Source organism: Amborella trichopoda, chromosome 5 (genome assembly GCF_054954075.1).
Source record: "Amborella trichopoda isolate Santa Cruz 75 chromosome 5, AtrichopodaSantaCruz75HAP2 v2.0, whole genome shotgun sequence".
NCBI classification, from domain to species: Eukaryota; Viridiplantae; Streptophyta; class Magnoliopsida; order Amborellales; family Amborellaceae; genus Amborella; species Amborella trichopoda.
Window position 1 is genome coordinate 2221163 of NC_142340.1, and position 13078 is coordinate 2234240.

Genomic DNA, 13078 nt, shown 5'->3' on the forward strand with positions numbered 1-13078 from the left:
TGTGAGAGAACATAGACGTGAATTTAGGTACCAATGTTATTTTATGTTAAAGAGGATAGATATGTGAAAGAAAGGGAATCGACGTTAAATTTAGATCAAGAAATTGAACAAAAACTATCTATCTTCTGCAAATACACTACCTCGAGGACATGTTTATTCCTAAATTTACAGAGGAAGGTAGTATGAGTATCTTCGTTCTCTCTCTCTCTACAGAATGGATTCTCCAAGCGCTTGAATCTCCAAAAATAACGACTTTGTCCAAAGCCGGGCGAGCCACGGGCAAATTTTAAGGTAATGAGCTCAGCACTTTCTGCGGGTTTTCCCTCACTCTAGCTCCTTAGCAAAATCAAGGTTGTCGACAAAAACCTGCAAAAATAAGAGAGAAAACCATTATATGCATAAAAGAAACATGCACTCAAACACCAAATATGGACTGTTCAAATCGTTCAGCATATTCTTCTGATGTCATACAAATATCCATGTCAATCGAGTCCCTCTCTCTCTCATCCCAAATAGTCTAAAAAATATCACCACAATTACAGGAAATCCATTAGGCTATAGTTTCAATCTCAATCTCAGGAAACGCATTTTGCTATTGCTTCCTTTAAATATGCACTTTAGATTAAAAAATAAATGCAATGTAATTAATATAACAAACTGATCTGGCACTAATAACCCCAAGGTTGTTTGCAGCCTTTATTTAAGTGTAGATCAAGGATTAGAACTCCCACTACTATCCGTATCCAGCCATATCACTCAAATATTATACGTTTAATGACAATCCCATCCAATGAAATATTGGGCCTATAAAATAATGCTAATTTACTAAGTTTTAATACATAAACGGATGGGGAGTGATTTCATGCAAGGATTCTACAGTAATACAATTCCCCAATTTTTAAATATACACTCTGTTAATTCCAATGAACAATTATAAAAAATAAATAAATTGAAAACACAATCTAGAAATTGTTTTTTAGCCTAATTAACATAGGCCATCCATTTTTCGAAATACTTAGATCTAGGTTTTAAAAGGAACTTCCCAAAAATTTTAGATAGTTTTACTATCATTAGATGAACAATGTAAAAAAAAAAAAAAATTGATTTTGAGTTCATAAATACGTAGATTTTGAAATTCACTAAATGGATGGTCTAGATTCATTGTTGGAGACTCATTTTGACCATATCTAGGGTATTGAAGATTTGATTATTAGGATAAAAAGATGGTGTGTGATATTTTTGAGGTCATACAATGCCACAAATATAGTTTTCTAGAAGTGAGGTTTCATTATATTATAATAACATGGTGACATGAAATCATTCCTCTAAACTGATACCATTCAACTATGTTTTCTGATTTCATGTTCAATTGTTTAAGAGAAGTTCCCATTAGTTGATGCACCCATATTTTTAGAGATGGGAGTTCATGAAATTGTCTTGCCAAAGGAATATATCACTTCAACATTTCTATTCGAAGTACATGTATTTTAAAGATAAAAGTGGTTATTTTCCGAAAACTCCATGATAACAAAATGATATTTCAAAAACAAGAGATTATTGTGCATCAGAAAAAGAAGAGATTACTATACAAGAAATGAGTAATACAAGCACACAAAAAACTATAATACACAAACATGCATACCGATTTCCAACCATCAGGATCCAAGCAGGCTGTGATCTTTGTATTGATTCCAGGTAGTGGACCTGGTTCACGAGTGATTTTTCCACCAGCTAATTTGATTGCTTCTGCTGTCTTATAGACATCATCAGTGCCTATTGCAATCTGACAATTTCAAAAGTTATGTTATTACAAACACAGTAAAACATCGTATAAGAATCCATGCGTTGAGTCTTGACTACCAGAATACATAATAGACCGACAGATAGACAGAGAAACACATGCACACAAATGCACGCATCGAGAGAGAGAGAGAGAGAGAGAGAGAGAGAGAGAGAGAGAGAGAGAGAGGGGAGGTTCTCATAATCGGATTTTACCTGAGCATAACCATTTCCCGTTTCATATTCTTTGACGCCATAGTTGTACGTCAACTCCAAGACCGTATTTTTGTCTTCGGGGCCATAACCCATCATGGCAATAGTGTACTATGGAAATACAACATCTTATTAGTGACCCTAATACCTTAATGCATTTTAAAATAAGAATGTTAAAGAAGAGTAAAGCACAAAATTGGTTTATCCTAGGTTATAATGTCAACAGAATAGGTCAAATGGACAGTAAGAAAAAAAGAAAAGGATTAGAATATTTGGTAGCTACAGAGAGAGATTAGAATACCTTGTACTCGGGATTGTCTCGTTTGCGCAGGAGCTCCATGCCAAAAGCCTGTAGTCATGGTGATATAACTTCAGCAGTTCATTCGCATTGTGTGTAAATTCAGCACTTCTTGGTGAGCATGCGCGTGTGTGAGAGAGAGTTTTGTGTGAAAAAGCAACAGACAAGCGGGATGACACATATGCACTAATGGAAGGAGAAGACATGGTAAAAAAAAGAAATAAAAATGAAAAAAGATAAACTCTACTATGAAGTCAAAGCAAAAGAAAAAATTGCGGCATAACAGAATAATATATGTCTACCAACTTCTCAGTGATATGATTTTTCACCTTCTCATAAAAATTGATAGAACGATCAAGATCTCCCACCCGAAGCATTACTTGGCACAAGGGCTCGGGTGTAGGCCCTCTTTCTAAAAGCTCAAATTTATAGCCATCCGGATCTTCGACGAAAGCAATAACAGTATTGCCACCTTTTACAGGACCAGGTTCCCGAGTAACCTTTCCTCCCTTTGCTTTAATGAGTTCTACCGTTTTGTAAACCTGCATATCGAAAACAATTAACACCAGGACTTTTGCGAACATTCACAACTAAGAAGATAACTAGAAAACACCAATTGTAATATATTATGGTTCAGTAGTCCAAAACTCTAAATCATATCTACCTTCTGTACCAAATGACAGATGATGAAGATTAACTTCAGTCAATGTCCTGGTCAATTTCCAGTCAGTCATTAGGAACAGACATTGCATGCCCACCACATACCATACAGCCATACTCCCTCGGATTATGACATACTTTTCCAAATAATGTTTCCATATTTCCAACAGTTCATAATTAAGCAAGACTGTCCATTTCTCAAAAATGTATTTACTGAAGACCGTGTGAAATATAATAAACCCTCTGAGAGAAATTGAAACTTACATCCTCAACTGCGATACCGAAATGACCAAAACCAGTACCTATATCATATTTATCCACTCCATAGTCTGTAAATCAAGATCACCACACAAGCAATTTGAGAGATTAGACATGCAAACCCCAGCTTCAGAGAAGTATTACATTATTCAATGCAGTATGGTATATACAGTAAAACATAGGATATGATCAAGATCTAATCCTGATGACGGCTGGTGGAGAATAATGGCAGGTTAGGCTACATGAGAATTCTCCAAGGTGGAGTACTGTATACCATATTCCATTGGATTTTGCAACACTTCTTCATACAAAAGAGTTGCAAAACTATATCAAAAAGTACTCAGATGAATATCTTACTATAAGTGAGTTCCACCACAAAATGTGAATCTTCTGGACCATACCCAAGAAAAGCATTTGTATATCTCTCTTCAGGTATGTCACGCTTCCTCAGCAATTTCATCCCCAAGCACTCTGTATAAAATCTGCAATTATATTCACAAAAATGAGCTCAAAAGAAAATCACAAGCATCATCAATCCAAATATAATAGAAAGTATACTACATCCAAATATAATAGAAAGTATACTACAAACCATTCAACTATGGAAAACCACAGGACAACAACATTATCAAAAAGATAAACCATGTTGGAGGCTCATGTTCCTGTTCTCACTCAACCCACCCAACATCACTGTCCACCATTTCATTGGAGTGTGATGACACAATTGACATTAGTTTTCTATAGTCCATGAGCTCATAGCATATTATCCCAAGAAATAACTACAGGGTAGGAGTTTGAATTCAGAAGAGCATACTTAATGGTCTTGTCCAAGTCTCCAACACGATAAACGACATGAAGAAGTCTCCTATTATCCTTTTTAGCCCAGTCCAGGATATATTCCTGGCTCACAGTGGTGCTAGCTTGTGCCATATTGGTAGAAGTCCTTGCCTCTGCAACATTTCCCTCTGCTCTTAATATACTAGATGCCTTTATACCAAACAGGTGCGCCTGCTGAATAGCTGTATCAGACACAAGTTAATGTAATTGCTCTGATAAATAGCAACAAAACAAAGTACATGCTCAGTAAACAAATTTTAATCAAAACCACTGAGAATGCTTTGTTCTCAGTCAGAATAGCATGGATATTGGACAATGGTCACTGATTTATCTGAAATCATAGGACTATAGGAGCAATCAAGCAATGTTTATATTTCAAAAAAAAAAAGGATAAATGGGCGCAGCCGCGCAGGAACACACTTGCATGTGCATGCTGACAAACACACACATGATAATAAGTATTCGATCTTCTTCCACAGCCCTATGAGTTCTGTTATATCTGTTAAAACTTAAAAATACACACAGAAAAAAAGAAAAAAAAAGAAGAAGAAAATGTGCCTAAATTTTGAGAAAGTCTTGCTTTTCATGCGGACTGAAGCTTTCAAATCGGTGCATTTGAATAATGCACCATTCATATCAGAATTCAGTGCACAGAGGATCCTCCTTCTGATGTCACAAGTAAATGGATGAAACGTGAGGACAGGAGGGAGAAGTTTAGCTCAGACATGGGAGAAGTTTAGCTATGAGGAATGAAACAGTTCAGGGATCTTCCAAGAGCAACATGTTCCAGTTTAGAGAACTTTTCTTTGGAGAGAGGCAATAATACAAAAGAAGAATTGGGTATTGTTGGAGATAAGCTAGACTTTGGAAAGAGGCCGATCAGATAGTATAAAGATCTAATCTAATCGGTAAACTGAAAGAAGGGCTACAATCATAGGAAATGGAGGGCCACATGTGAGGAGCGTCATGTGTGTAGGAACTCCAAAGCACGGCATCCTCGATGGACTATAACAAGCAAAGGAGTGATTGAGATGAAAGGTCCAACGGATGAGAGATAGGATTTAATTGCATTATGGACAGAATGAAAATAGAAAATTTTATTTGTCATCATTGTTGTTCACTCCTTTTTTCCTTTTTTTTCTTTTCTTTCTTGGGGTGGTGGAGGTGTGGGAGGTAATTTGGGTTGGAGACCATATAGACTGATGATTTGCAGTTTCATAAGGACAAACAAGTATAGTTGTGGTTAAATAATTGTGGACGACTGTGATTAAACCACTTTGGTGGAGAAGAGCACATGCTTGGCTCACAAAATTATCAGTTGGTTCCACAGGGTTTTTATAGTAAAATATGAAGAGAGATGTTTGTTTTGATGGATTCCATGGACAAACACTGCATACAACTACCAAACTGAAAAAGTTCAAATGGAACGATGAATGAAAGAGCTGGAGCACAGATGGCATGGGAAGAAGACCATAGTGTGAATGCATGTTATTTCAGTATTCAATAAGAACATGTATAGCATGCTCCCGGGGGAGCATACTGCACACCAACTCCCTAGGACAAAAGAGCAACTTGGAAGTAATTTTTTTATCCAAAATTTCAGGATACATCTAAGGACCATCAGATGTTTAGAAGGAAAAAAAAATTGGATTTTAAGTTCTTGAACACCTAGATCTTGCCCTCTGAAGATTGGACTGTTCTTGTTCAATCTTGGGATTTTAAATTTTTGAGGCACATAGTGAGATTTTCTTTTTCCATTTTTTTTTTTTTTTTGAGATTGCTGTTAGGTTCTAGGGGCTATATTCCCACAACTTGGGGTCTAAAAAGTATTCCAAACATGAGTCTTATCCGAGGGAATAAATGCATAGTATGCTCTCGGGGGAGCAGTAAATCTTTTCACTTTCAATAATAAATGATTCTCCTTTGATAAACACAGAAAAAGAAGAACTCATGAGATATTTTTTGATTTTGAGAAACTGAATGAGACCAGATGGACTAGTTTAACTTGAGCTAATAACCAACTCGAGCCAGCAATTATCTCAAAGCTGAATGACACGATACGTACTAGTTTAACTCGGGCTGATAACCAACTGAAGCCAGCAATGATGAACTTCCTCAATTCATTGATTGGGGGTGGCAGTTTTCAGAAGTTTTTGATGAGATGTCTACTGAGACAATGCATGGTCATATTTTGGTAGGAAACCTCAGTTGCCCTAGGAGCAATTGAAGTTCTGGAAGAGGGAAGATATAGGGTGAAGTGGTTGATACACATGCACTTTTATACACGTAAACATCCATGCTTTCCATCACAAATACAGAATTCCAAGGACCAATTGTAATTTCTAAAACTGTGAAATCCATTAATATCGCTCACTTTCTGGACCTTAAATCATCAAATCAATTGCACCCATCATGCTATAGTAGATATTAACTTCGAAAGAATTAATGATTGAAGGTTTGTCGGTGTTTCACTTAACCTAATGCAGTTCTATGCATAAAGGAATATCAAGTAGACCTAAAAATCTGGTCCAAAATCCCATTATGCATTGCCACCACGAAGTTCCCACATGTAGTGAGCACCAATTGTATCACAACATGCATCATCATCATTGTCGCCTTTCCCAACTATTTGGGGACGACTAAGAGAATAAATTCCCAGCAGAATACCTAAACCTTATTCCATCCAATATCATATTATTTATGTCATAAAGTACATATTAATTAATCAATATAGAAAAATCACCACAAAAAGGTTCAGAGATATGAAACTCAAAATCTTAAGCAGATGCCAATCCACCTCAAATCACATAAGTTAAATTGTTTTGGTACACATGTAAAAAAGGAATCAAGCATCAAAGCCATGTTCTGCTACTGCTAGATGAAGACAACCAAATTACACAGATTCGACAAAAACTCCAAATATGAGAAGTTCTCATGAGTGCAAACGGCAAAAGATCAAACAATCTCAATATAGCAGATTCTTGCAATGGATTTTTGCATATTTTCAGCAAATTGCAGAAAAATTAGTGGTTTCTGACCTGTAACTTTAAGCGCCAAAAGAAGGCAAAGAAAACTCATCTGATGTTCTATCAATTTAAATAGTATTCTTTGTACTGACACCTCTAATGAGGTTCTCATCTCGGGATTTTTTTTTATATATATCTTTTTGGTATTCTTTCTCTAATTTCATGTTTTCTTTTTCTTTTTCTTTTTTTCCCACAAAGACCAAATCATGAAAAACTGTAATTTCCCCTGATAACTCCAAAAAGAAAAAATAAATAAAAATAAAGGGGTATTTCCAATGAACTCTCTCTTTTCCTCTTCATTGATCCTAGTACTCAATTGACTACTTTGATAGTCGTTTTTGCCCTTATTTTGCTCACATCTCATCGACATTTTTTTCTTTGAATATGCTTAGGTATAAAAGCTAAAAAAGATCCGAGTTTTGCGGGAAAACAGCTCAAAACCGTGTACGCAGTTCCAATAAAATTTCCTTTCAATTACCAACAAAATAGCTGCATCTTTTAATCAACTACTATGAGAAGCAGTTTATGAAAATTTTTTTGGTAGTGTTCTTTCTACTTTTCCCCTAAAATCATGACGCTTGTACAAAATAACCTCCAATTTTGGCCCCAAAAAAAAAAGGAATTTTTTTCTTCCTATGAAACCTCACCTTGTTTTCCTCAGGTCCAGTAGTATCTTTTGCTGTTTCCATACAACAATTTAATGACTTTCTTCAAGAACTTGCAGTGAATTCTAGGGCAGGTTTTATTCCCTCACATATGAAATCACTAAGTTCTTAAGCTCTCAAGAAATTGCCCAGACTTCATTCATCACAAAAGTAACACAATTCTAACAAATCAATGGGTGAATGCTCCAAAGAGTGAGATACAGAGAGAGAGAGGAGAGAGAAAATTACCACTGCCTATATGCAGGAGGGCCGCTCTTCGTGAGGGACCGGACGCCATTAGAGAGGTGTTAAAGCAAGCTTTCACCGAGCTTTTCCATGGCATCTTCCTAAGATAAGAGAGAGAATGGGCTCGGAAAGAAGCCAAGGGCATGGTGGAAGAGGCCATTGCAATCCTCTCCATTACTCTCTCCCACTCTCTCTCTCTCTCTCTCTCTCTCTAAGATGCAGCTGGTTTCTCTGCGGGCTGTCTCTCTCCTCTCTTTCTCTCTCTAGGTGGGACTCTTTGTTCGTGCAGCAAACAAAAAGCGGCGTTATCTCTCCCTCTCAAAATATATATAATTTTTTGGAAAATGACCAAAATTCCTTAATCTTTACTCGAAATGACCAAAGGGGGTTCGATATTTTCTCGTTAAATATAAGGAAAAGGAGGTTCTATATGATCAATCATGATTAGCAATACAATGGATCACCGTCCAATCAATTATCGTACGGTAAAACGAGTACTTACGTCAACCCCCTTGAATCACCGTACAACGATTGATCGGAGGGTTATAATTTGTGGATCATATTGTACAGGCGAAATGTATCTTTTATTTTTGGAAAAAGATTATAAAAGTTGCAACCTTAAAATATCGAAATACAGATGCACCTCGAAATTTATCAGAATTTTTTAAAAAAATATTAAAAAACCCTCTAATTGATCATCTCGACATCGATACGTATGAATATGAAAAAAAATCAAAAGATTTTGAATCCTAGAAATAGTGCATCTTGCAATATATTATCTAAACCGTCCATTTTCAAGTTTTCCATATGTCTATAGATCTACTTGATTTTAACTATTTTTTAAGTTTAAAATTTTATAATTAGGTATGAAAATAGTTTTGCAGATAATTCTAAAAAAAAATTACACCAAAATTATAAAATTTGGAGATGCGCCTAAATTAGATTGTTTAAGATTGCAACCTTATAGAAACCACACCTTTTATTTTTATCACTTCCTCATCACTTTTTTCTTTTAGTGAAAAATAGTTTGATAGGACCGCAACACTATTGAAAATTACGATTCTAGTGTTGAAAAAACTTTAAATTGATCATCTCAACTTGAACATTGTGCTTGTGAAAATAAATTAGGATTTCAAATTCGAGAAAGGACACAATTAGCATGTAGCCGGCCCACATATTGTAGAAATGCAGACTTGGCAATAAATATATGTTTTAAATATAATTTGATCCTAATTTTTAAATAATATATAATGTTTAATATGGAGATCATGAATACGAATAAATATATAAAATTAAAAATAAAAAATAATAATTATATTAAAAAAACATTTAGACAGTTAGTTACAATTATTTTTAAATGGGCTACTTATTTGCATCCGTTTTTAAGATGGATACTTTATACCTCTAGACCACATATGGTAGAAATGCGTTTAAGCCGGAATGAAACAATTGTTCTTCTAAAAATAGTGTATATTGAAACAAAGCATCTAGACTATCTATTTTACCCTAAAACTAAATGTTCAAAAATCCGTAAAATATATACTATTTTTTTAGTTTCAGAATTTATTGTTGGTATTAAAAATTAATTTTAAAACAATCATGGAGATTTTCGATGTTAAAAGTACTTTTCGGATTTGAGATGAGGCTTTATTTTGTTTTCGTGGAGCCTAAACCATATAAAAACGTCATCCTTCCAACTTTTTTTTATTCTCTTTTTCTAAGCCCCAATTTTTGTCTCAAACCGAACTTAAAATGTTGGGCTGAACGCTTTGTCAACTTCGGCAGAAAAGAGCAAACCGTTTTCGGTTTTCCGAAATTTCTGTTGAATAAAGATTCCAGGCCGAAATCTCGAACCATGTCCGAAATTTCGATCTATTGGCAGCTTTTGGGCATGAAGAATTTAGACACTGTTTTTTGACCGATCAATGCATTCAATGGAAGGAAAAACGTAAAAGAGGTCGTTGCAAGCCTCCATGGAGATTGCGATTAATGGTGGCTAACTCGATATGTAAGCTTGCATCTTTTGCTAATCAGCAATAAAAGGTCCAACATGTTTATAGGGAGGTTAATATGGTTGCGGATTTTTTGGCCAAAGCAAAGGTTTTTTTTTTTTTTTTTATGAATGAAGCAACGGTGTGGTGTATCTGTTTGGATTTGTAATGGCTTTCATCCTATCTAATGTTGCTAGTATTCCCTTGCCAAAGGCTGTTTAAGTATTGTTAATGTAATATTCATTTTGATTATTTAATAAAATGGGTAAGGGCCCGATATCCCACCGATTCACCTAAAAAAAACACAAGTGAAAGGGGTGCAATAATTTGTGAGGCTTTAAGTAACTTATATTAATAGGAAAAAAGTTTACATAAAGCCGAGGCTATAAACAATCAAATTCGAGCCTACCTCAAAAATTTCACTGAAGTTATTGTTTTAATGCTCAGATATCTTCAAATTCATCATCTTGATATCAAAGATGCATGGACATGATAAAAAAATGGATTTCAAGTTTTGAAAATAGTGTATTTTGTAATGCACTTTTGGACCGTCAAATTTCAAGATTTTCAAGTTTTCATATATCTCTCGATCTACATTATTTTTGAAGCTTTATAATTTATAAATAACTATGAAAATATATTTTAAGGCAAAAAGATTTCCCGTATTGAAACCATATTTCTCGACACTATTTGAGGCATGCTCTAATTTAATTGTTTAGAGCCTAGGCTCTATAGAAACCTAGTCATATCACCTCTTGAATGTACACAAGCTCATGTCTATTTGCCATATGAAAAGGTATTAGAATAAGTGTTTTGTGTCTATTTATTGGAGTTTTGTTTCTTTCATGTATAGGTTTGGTGTTTTGGAAGGTAGGGGTGGCAACATGCCAGGTCGGGTCTGGGTCTGGGTCCGGGTCTGGCTGGACCTGGACCTATAGCCGGGTTCAGATATCAAGCCCTGAGTCGGGTCCAGGTCTATTGCGACCCCTATGGGAAGGGGATGAGTGGGAAAAGAGAAACCATTCCTCTCTCTCTTCGTTCTCTCTCAAATGCCAAATTTTTGCTCTTCAAACAAAATAGCTAAAAAAAAAAAAAAGACTTCTCCCTTGAAGGCATCAGATGCTTCACTTTAGAGATGGTAGGTTCTTTTAACCTTACAAAATTCTTGATAATATTATTGTACTCATAATCAAAAGTTCACCGCGTGGAGGACAAAACTAAGGCAAGAATATGTTCAAACACAAAAAGATATAGAATTATCTTTTGTTATTGTCATTATTATCATCCTCATCATCAAATCATTCAATTGTAGGGCTGTAAATAGGCCGGGTTGACTAGACCTGATCGGCAGAGCCGAGTGGGGTTTGGGTTGGAATTATGTATCATAATCATCATCAAATCGGTGTTACCTTTTTTTATCTCTGGTCCACAATTGGCCTTTATCTAGGGCTACTTGATTACTAATAGCGTGTTTGTAGCCCATGAATGTATTCATCCAAGACTTTTATCGCAGGAGCCGGGAGTGGTGATTAAGTTGGACATAGAAAAAGCATATGATAGATGGCTTGAAATAATGAGTAGAATAGAGTTTGGGGAGAAGTGGGGGAATTTGATTTTTGGTTGCCTCTCTTCTGGTCATTGCTCAATCTTGATCAAGAGTAGCCCAAAGGGTTTTTTAAATCTTCAAGGGGTATACGTTAAGGAGATCCTTTGTCCCTCCTTTTCTTTATTGTTTATGCTGAATGATTGAGCCTTACTCTTAGTAATGTGGTAAATAGAAAGTATTTTTGGGGGTTTCAAACTGGTAGACATGGGTCATTAGTATCTCATTTGCAATATGTAGATGATACACTTATTTTTTGTGAGGATGATTTGATAAAGGTGAACAACTTGGGGGTGTTTTTGTCTGATTGTGAGATGACTATGGGTTTGAAGGTTACTTTGGAGAAGACTTCTATGATTGGGATTAACTGCTCAAAGGAATTTGGTGAAGAATTTAGCAAGCTCTTTGGGATGCACGTTTGACTCGTTTCCATTTACTTATTTGTGCCTCCCCATTCATGATTCTAGTATGTCGGTATTAGTTTGGGATGTTGTTATCCAAAGTATTCAACACAAGCTAGATTTTTATCATTGGGAGGTAGAGTTACTTTTATGAGAGCCTGCTTGGCTAAATTACCGATTTATTAGATGTCTCTCATTCAAATGTCTATTTCGGTTATTAAAAAATTGAGAGAATGATGTATACTTTTTTGGGGGTCAAGTGATGAGATTAGAAAGTTTCATTTGCTTAAGTGGGATAAGGTCTGTATGCCTAAGAGAGAAGGAGGACTGAGGTTGAGAAAGTTGAGATAAGTTAGTTAAGCTCTTTTATACAAGTGGTGCTGGTGTAGTAACCATTCTCAAGATCAATTGTGGTATCAGGTTCTTATTGCAAAATATGGTTTGGATAGAAATAATCTTTGGATTAGAGGTGGTAGGGACTGTTCTGGTAGATCTGGTTTTTGGAGGGCCCCTAAAGCTTTACTATCTTGAAATCTTTGAAAGAATAGAAAATCTGAATGCTAAGATAACTAATTTATTGGAGTACAATGGTGGTAGTATTTATTGGAATTTGAATTTCATTTATAATAGACTGCCAAATTAATACTTTCTTGGTTTCTTTCTTTGTTGGTAGATTTGGATAGGGTCTATGTTCCTCAAAATAGGGAGGATGAATTAGTATGGGAGATTGAGAGTGACGGTATATTCACGGTCAAATCTGCTTATATGTTACTTTTTAATGACTGTGTGCAATGGTCCCTTCCGCAGGTGGCACAAGTGTGAAAATGCCTGCTCCACTCAAAGTAGAAGTTTTCATTTGGTTGGAGGTCCAAACTAAGACTCTTATAATTGACAATCTTATTAAAAGGGGAAGATTTCACCTAACATTTGCTTAATTCGAAAGGAAGATGGGGAATCAGGTGCTCATCTCTTTCTTCATTGCTCGTTTGTCTTGAGAATATAGTATTGGTTTTTCTCTCAGTTGGGGTTTAGTGTTGCTTTACCACAAGAGACCATTGGAATTATTACCCAATTAGCCTTTTTTAATTTGCCCAAAGTTTAAGAATGTGGAAGATTGCGAGA

At 35.5% G+C, this 13078-nt stretch overlaps 1 protein-coding gene across 1 annotated transcript; it reads right to left on the reverse strand.

Moving 5' to 3' along the window:
* Window positions 1-62: 62 nt before the first annotated feature.
* Window positions 63-8262, reverse strand: LOC18426718 (putative lactoylglutathione lyase, chloroplastic). The gene is made up of 9 exons (XM_006833360.4): window positions 7965-8262; window positions 4023-4227; window positions 3566-3690; window positions 3215-3279; window positions 2620-2832; window positions 2294-2341; window positions 1996-2103; window positions 1643-1783; window positions 63-366 (listed from the first exon to the last, which is right to left on the reverse strand). The coding sequence occupies exons 1-9, from the start codon at window positions 8134-8136 to the stop codon at window positions 325-327; spliced, it is 1119 nt and encodes a 372-aa protein (XP_006833423.1). The 5' UTR covers window positions 8137-8262; the 3' UTR covers window positions 63-324.
* Window positions 8263-13078: the final 4816 nt, after the last annotated feature.

Coding starts and splice junctions, on each gene's coding strand:
- LOC18426718 (XM_006833360.4), bottom strand. CDS start 8,136: ATGGAGAGGATTGCAATGGCCTCTTCCACCATGCCCTTGGCTTCTTTC. Junction 3,280..3,565: donor TGTGGTGGAACTCACTTATA/GTAAGATATTCA, acceptor CTTGATTTACAG/ACTATGGAGTGGATAAATAT. Junction 2,833..3,214: donor TCGGTATCGCAGTTGAGGAT/GTAAGTTTCAAT, acceptor TTCGATATGCAG/GTTTACAAAACGGTAGAACT.